At 35.4% G+C, this 8,075-nt stretch overlaps 1 protein-coding gene across 1 annotated transcript; it reads right to left on the reverse strand.

Moving 5' to 3' along the window:
- Positions 1-4,988: 4,988 nt before the first annotated feature.
- Positions 4,989-6,260, reverse strand: LOC114308023 (UPF0481 protein At3g47200). Its single transcript, XM_082917828.1, has one exon. It carries the CDS (start codon positions 6,258-6,260, stop codon positions 4,989-4,991), a length of 1,272 nt encoding a protein of 423 aa, XP_082773954.1.
- Positions 6,261-8,075: the final 1,815 nt, after the last annotated feature.

Consider the following 8,075-nt stretch of genomic DNA (forward strand, 5'->3'; position numbering starts at 1 on the left):
TTCAAACTAGAGGTGGCAAAAAGTATTTCATAACATTTATCGATGATTGCACAAGATATTGTTATGTTTATTTACTTAGAAGTAAAGATGAAGCCTTAGAAATGTTTAAACTCTACAAAACAGAAGTTGAAAATCAACTTGGTAAAACCATTAAAATGGTTAGAAGTGATAGGGGTGGTGAATATGATGCACCATTAAATGAATTTTGTGCACAACATGGCATTATTCACCAAACTACAGCCCCTTATTCTCCACAGCAAAATGGAATTGCTGAAAGGAAGAATAGAACTCTAAAAGAAATGATGAATGCCATGTTACTAAGTTCAGGCTTACCACAGAACTTGTGGGGGGAAGCAATATTGTCTTCTAATTATGTTCTTAATAGAATACCCCACAAGAAAACCAAAAGCATTCCTTATGAATTGTGGAAAGGTCGACCACCTTCCTACAAATACTTAAAAGTGTGGGGGTGTTTGGCAAAAGTTGAAGTACCTGTTCCTAAAAAGACTAAAATTGGACCAAAAACAGTAGATTGTGTGTTTATTGGTTATGCTCAGAATAGTAGTGCATATCGGTTTCTGACTTATAAATCAGATATACCTGATATAAATGTGAACACTATTATAGAGTCAAGGAATGCTGTGTTTTTTGAACATGTCTTTCCTTACAAGAAAGGACAGGAATTAAGTTCACAGAAAAGAACTTATGATTGTACACAAAGTCAAGAGACTAATGACAATCAAACACAAGAGACTAGTAATAGTCTCGACCAACAGGATTTAACTAATGATGAACCAAGACGAAGTAAAAGAGCGAGAACATCAAAATCCTTTGGTCCAGATTTTCTGACATACTTGTTAGAAAATGAACCTCAAAGCTTTAAGGCAGCAATGACAGGTCCTGAAGCACTTTTGTGGAAAGAGGCTGTTAATAATGAAATTGAATCCATTATGCAAAATCATACTTGGGAATTGGTGGATCTTCCACCAAGTTCTAAACCTCTTGGATATAAATGGATATTCAAGAGAAAAATGAAAGCAGATGGTTCAATTGACAAGTATAAAGCAAGACTTGTTGTTAAAGGTTACAGACAAAAGGAAGGTCTGGACTATTTTGACACATATTCCCCTGTGACAAGAATAACATCCATTCGCATGCTTATTGCTATAGCAGCGTTGTTTAATTTAGAAATACATCAAATGGATGTTAAGACAGCTTTCTTAAACGGTGATCTAAATGAAGAGATCTATATGGAACAACCCGAAGGGTTTGTTGTATCAGGACAAGAAAAGAAAGTTTGTCGACTTGTAAAATCCCTTTATGGATTAAAACAAGCACCTAAGCAATGGCATGAAAAATTTGATCATGCAATGCTTACTAATGGGTTTAAGATAAACGAATGTGACAAATGCGTCTATGTAAAAAACACTGACCAAGGATATGTCATAGTTTGTCTTTATGTGGATGACATGCTTATCATTGGAAGCAGTCAAAACATGATCAAATCAACTAAGCAGATGCTTAACAAAAGATTTGATATGAAAGATATGGGGGTCGCAGATGTTATATTAGGAATGAAAATTACTAAAACATCTGACGGATATGCATTATCTCAATCTCATTATATTGAGAAAATTCTTGATAAATTTATCAAGGATGATTTGAATTTAGCTAGAACACCTGTAGACATCAGTCTTTATTTATCGAAAAATAAAGGTGATGCAGTGTCTCAGTTAAAATACTCCCAAATCATTGGAAGCCTAATGTACCTAATGAATTGTACTCGTCCTGATATAGCTTATGCTATAAGTAAATTGAGTAGGTACACTAGTAACCCTGGAGAAGACCATTGGAAAGCGATCATTCGAGTTCTTAGATATCTAAGATTTACTCGTGATCATGGTTTGAACTTTACTCGATATCCAGCAGTACTCGAAGGTTATTGTGATGCCAATTGGATATCGGATACTAAAGATTCAAAATCCACTAGTGGATATGTCTTTACTCTAGGAGGCGCTGCTGTTTCTTGGAAGTCCACGAAACAAACGTGCATCGCACGATCCACAATGGAATCCGAGTTCATTGCTTTAGACAAAGCAGGTGAAGAAGCAGAATGGCTTCGTCACTTCTTAGAAGACATTCCAATGTGGCCAAAACCTGTGCCAGCTATTTGCATTCATTGTGATAGTCAATCTGCAATAGGCAGGGCACAGAATCATATGTATAACGGTAAGTCACGACATATTCGTCGTCGACATAATACCGTAAGGCAATTGTTGTCAAACGGAATAATCTCAATAGATTATATAAAATCTAAAGAGAATATTGCGGATCCGTTAACAAAAGGTTTGACAAAAGAGCTAGTGTATAGTTCATCAAAGGGGATGGGATTAAAGCCTATTACATAAGAGTCGTCATAATGGTAACCCTACTTATATGACTGGAGATCCCAAGAACTAAGTTCAAAGGGACAACTAAGTTATGTATGGCTCGCCAGAAATCACCAAGGGATTAAAATTCCTACCCATTCCTATGGTGAGAGTGATATCTGCAACATATATTGTCTGCAGGGGTATAAGGATAAGCTTTGCTTTTAATGATTACTTATATCTTGATTAAGGCATAAAATCAAGACGAGTATAAAGAGATACTCACAATAAGAATCACCTATATGAGTGTTGAACTGGGGCCGGTTCTATGAGAATGAAAAGGCTAAATTCTCTAGAAACACTTATGAAAACCAGGTGCGTTCAAGGCCAAAATGAACACAACAGTGAGAACCACGATGTGTTAGAAGATATTTTGTGTGAAATCTATTGTCTTGGCTTACACAAACGGCTGAACAATTCAAGGCATCGCGTCCATTGGTTAGCCAGTAAGTCCGATAGGTTATCACTAGGGAAGGTTCAAAGCCGAAAACTACCTATCCTGATGCAAGATATTTTCGACTTATACTCTTTCGTTAAAGTCTGCATTTTGTTGCATTTCCGTTGTCATCAAATTCCATTCATGTGGGGGATTGTTGGAATGGTTATAAAATTCTGGATAAAACCAGAATTTTTTCCTAAGTTCGGTCTATTTTTTAGGTGGGCCCCGAGTGTCGATTTACTCGGGTCAAAGTGGTAACGCGTTCTATGCCGCGTTGTGATTCACGTGGTATATTTGGTTGCTCAAAACCATTACCGAGTGAATGGGAAATTGAAGCCAAAGTGTGCTCCATGGAAATGGAGTTTTGGTGGAAATTTCTTAAGGTTGTAAATTGGCTTGTCCCACATTGATTTGGTGGGAGGTTTTGAAAGGGTTTATAAGGCTTAGGGTGAGATACTTGGGGTGTGCCCCAAGGGGTACCCAAGTGTTTTAAAGGGAGAGGTTATGGGCAAAATGGGCTAGACCCATTGGACCCAAAAATCACCACACACGCGCGCGGGTGCGTGGTGTGTGGTTGGGTTGGGCTTCTAATCTTTTTGGGCCAAAAACATTTGAATTTAATTTTATTTTTTTATTAAAATAAAATCCATAATTCAAATTAAATTGGTTTGGATTTTTTGTTCATCCAAACAGGGCCCTTCCCGGTTTCAAACAGAAATAACCTGTTTTGGAGATAGTGCACACCCAAACAGGGCCCTTCCCGGTTTCAAACAGAAATAAACTGTTTTGGAATTAATGCACACCCAAACAGGGCCCTTCCCGTTTTGCTATCTGTTTGAATTCAAATCCAACAGGTATCATACCTGTTCAATTCAAAACCAAGAGTTACATACCTGTTTAATTCAAAATGAAGAGCCACCTTCACATCTATAAATAGGACCACCCTCATTTGATGTTTTGCATTCAGAAATTTCGTATTTCACTTCTGTTTTCTATTCTTCATCTTGCTGCATTTTATTTTCTAAAGAAAGAGTGTAAACACTTAGTGTGTTCGTAAGGCAAACAGTTAGTAGTGCTGCTATTGTTTGTGGTAGATCATTTCATCCTGGGAGATAGACGTCCGAATTCTGAAAGCACCGTGGAGAGGACGAATCTGTCTTAAGGACACAGTGTTAAACACTGGACTTGATCAGGAAAAATAATTCGAAGAAATTAAATCAAGTAAGTTATTTAATTACTTTCAGTGTTGTTTTTATTTGTTTATTTATTCGGATTTTAATTTTGTTTTTGTAACAAAATAAAATATGTTATTTATTTATTTATTTTTATTTCGAGTTTGATTTTTGTAATCAAACATATTCTCTCCTTTTCTCTATTTCTTTTATTCTTGTTGCTGTTTTGTACACAACAGAATTAAATCTTTTTAAATACAGTGAAGATTGTCCAACACTTTCCACAATACAATTCACTGAATTGTTTTTAGAGACACAGATTAAAAGGTCTAGGAAATTCCTCCTTCAATAAATAATGTCGTTTGGATAAATATTTTCAAGCACTTGACTATTATTTTGAACCAATATTTCTAACATGATCAATTCCTACGCAATAGTTTCAAGAACTCGACTATCAAGAATTCAAACCCAAGTAATTCCTTCACAACCTTCACAATTTAACCTCACTCCATCTGAACATGATTGCATTGGAGCTTATCATTTTAAAAGAGAAATTCCATTGAAATAACACTTAATCACAATAATGTCAGCACCATAAATAACATACTTTTTATACAAAAATTCAATCTTCACCACAAACTTCAATTCATGACATAAATCTGGGCCCAAAATCTGGATTCCCAGACTTATTGATTTTACAAACATACGATATGCCCTTGACATTCTAGCTAGTACAAATTTTGTTGAAGCTAGAAAGTGAGGGGTAACTTATTGACTTAAGTTGATCTACATCACAAAACAACATAGGAACATATGAATTATCAACAGTGCCAGATGACCATGTTATAATCATCCTAGCATTATTGAGAAATTATTCATATTAACGAAAATCAGCACGGACAAATTTAATTATGGTGATACCGAAAGTGATAAAGCCAGCAGAGAAAGCTAAGAATGTCCATGAGTAGCGAAGTATCTACGTCTCAGATGTGCCATAGCATCATGCCAACAAAGCTTGCTGTACTTAGCAGCAGCTGTGGTTGTTTCAGTAAAATAGGACTCCCCAAGAACAATTTCTTTGCAGAGATTGTTGAAGAGATCCGAGGCATCTTCACTGGCGCCTAAATAGTTACGGATGATTCCGGTCTTTTCAAGCACTTGGACATCTTTGGGAGTGTTTATGAGTGTATCCATTAGGATTGCATATGATGTGAAGTAACCAGGAACACCAGAGCAACACTGCTCATAAGCAATGAGGTTTCTCAAGAATGGCTCGGTTGAGTCATAAAGGTCCAAAGTTGGGATTTTAAATTGAGCTCTATGAAAAGGACCTTGAGGTTTAGAAAACCCGACTTTGGTACCCTCTTCAAACATGACTCCGGCATATTCGAGATCTGATGCACAAGGCATGACCACGTTAGGACCACCAGGTCCTGGTTTTGCATCGTGATGACGATAGTGGTTGTGTAGAATATCGAGGATATGATCATAGTCGTTGTTCTTTGTCATCATTGTTATTCCATTGTTTTCTGATTTCCACATGCTACGAAAAAATGAAACGACATACTTATGAAGAGTATGATTTCGAGATATACCTACTGTACGAGCCACTGTGAGGTCAAACAACTGGTTGAGGACGAAGAAAGGAAGTTGGTTTTCGAGCAGTAGCAAGTCGTGTTGGACGTAGATGGGCATTAGGATGTTGCCAAAAATAGGATCGTTTCTGTTATCGCTCTCCTTGTTATTTGTGAATTTGTAGAGAAGTTCAAGTATGAAACAACCATCAATCACCAACATCTCTACATCCAGCACATCCTCAACTTCTTCCGCATAGCATTTCTTCGCTTTGTCTAATGACTTTCTCATTTTCCTTACACATTCCATTAGTACCCCCTTGGATTTATTAAGCTTTTCTTCTTCCGATCCACCCTCCTTGGACGATATTCGACCAACAAGGGTATTCGCATAACTCCTTTTGAGGTTCTGCCCGGACGAATTGAGAATGTGTTGGTCCTTGCCGTGAAGAGGCCCAATAGAGACGAAGCGAGGTGTATACGCACTTTCTTTTCGCTTACGAATCTCCTTGGGCACTCTATAAATGCAAGAGGCAGAAGATTTGGATTGAGTCTTCTCTGCACCTTCAACCATTTTCTTACCAATGTCCTCTGTAAGCCTTTGAAGAGCTTCCTCACTGATACAACCCTCATTGTTTTCACTCATTTTAATTGGGATTGGAAAAGAACTGTCATTGATGGAAGTCATGTGAAGAAAGTATATATATCTTCTTATATAACTATCGTAGGTAGTGATTTTGCTGAAAATAGTTTAGAAACAGCTTTATATATTGATCATCTTTATTCTTTTCTTTAACCACAAAGTTTTCAGCTTTAACCCATTATTGCATTCCCACATTGCTTGAAATTTGGGATCAAAGTTTGATACCACTCTGTTAGAAAGAGAGACTTGATGCACACAAAAGTTCAGTCTAATTTGCCTATGAAATTTTATATGTATGCAATCGTATAAAAATAATGATGCATTATAATTTTTATTTTGTTTTAGTTCAGTTGCATCCGCAAAATCATAGAAAAACATGGGAATTTTAGAAAATTCTTAAAAATTCAGCATTGTTGAAAAATTACTCACAAGATTATCAAAAATTGAAAAAAACCCCAAAATAAAAGATAATACCCTTCCAAAATAAGTAAATTTGTTCTACATTATATTGTCTGCTAATTAGTTAATTGCTAACTAGTTTGAAATTCCCAATAAAGTAGGGCAACACTTTGCCTTGCATTGGCTATCAAAAAACTGAAAATTGTTTTGTTAACACACCTAATGATCCATATAAACACTAGAAGGCTATTGTAAACAAATATTTCAAACTCAAGTAATTCCTCCATAATCTTGTCAAGTAATCGACAACTATCCTAAAGCAAGACTTCAAAATCAAGTTAAAAAAAAAAAAAACTCATGCAGTATCACGACAATCCTATAAAGCAATTGACAAATATTTTAAAGCAATATTTAAAAATCAAGCATTAATTCCTCCATAAAAGATCTCGAATCTTATTCTAAAGCAATATCACAAACTCAAGCAATTCCTATACAATCTTTTCAAGAACGCCATTGTTAATCTAAAGTAGGATTTGAAACTTGAGCAATTCTCACACAAAAAGAAATTAGTGGTTATTCTACGCAAGATTCCAAACTCTAGCAATTCCTCGACAATATTTTAAAGCAATCTATCATTATTCTACACTAGGATTTTAAGTTTGAGCAACTCTTAAACAATTCTTCCACAATATTTTCAAGAACTCGACAATTATTTGATCCTGGATTCCAGACTCAAGCAACTCCTAGACAATCTTTTCTAGGATTGACATTTATTTTGAAGCAAGATTTCAAACTTTTTATGGTATTTCTACATAATCGTTTCAAGCACTTGATGATTATGATGTAGGATTTCAAGCTCAATTGATTCCTTCATGGTCTTTCCAATAACCCGATAGATATTCTCAAGCAAGATTTCAAACTCAGTAATTCACCTCACTACAACAAAATGTACTTTTGGTGATCAAATTTGGCGACCAAAAAAAATTTAGTTGCCAAAACTTGTGGAATTGGCGACCAAAAATTTTTTTAGTCGGCAAAAGTATAATATTTAGCTACTAATTTTTTTTAGTTGGGAAATATTGATTATTGGCGACTAAAAAAATTTAGTTGCTAAAAATGGCACCATTGGTGACTAAAAAATGTTTTAGTTGCTGTATAGATAGCTTTGACTACAAAAATTTTTTAGTCGTCGAATGAAAAACAAAAATTTAATTTCAGACTTTTGGCGATTAAAATATTTAGAGAGAAAATTTCGAATTTTGAAGGGATTTATAAAATTAATTGGCCACCAAAATATTTAGTCACCAAATTGTTACTTTTTAGTGACTGAAATAATATTTAATCACAGTTAATTAAGGTTTTGGCTACTAAAAAAATTTACTCGGCATTGATCAAACTTTGTCCCTAATTAGACTACTC

The sequence above is a fragment of the Camellia sinensis genome, chromosome 3 (genome assembly GCF_055761805.1).
Source record: "Camellia sinensis isolate YWXY chromosome 3, ASM5576180v1, whole genome shotgun sequence".
Taxonomy (NCBI): domain Eukaryota; kingdom Viridiplantae; phylum Streptophyta; class Magnoliopsida; order Ericales; family Theaceae; genus Camellia; species Camellia sinensis.

Excerpts from the sequence above, each read along its gene's own strand:
- LOC114308023 (XM_082917828.1), bottom strand. The coding sequence starts at position 6,260 with ATGAGTGAAAACAATGAGGGTTGTATCAGTGAGGAAGCTCTTCAAAGG.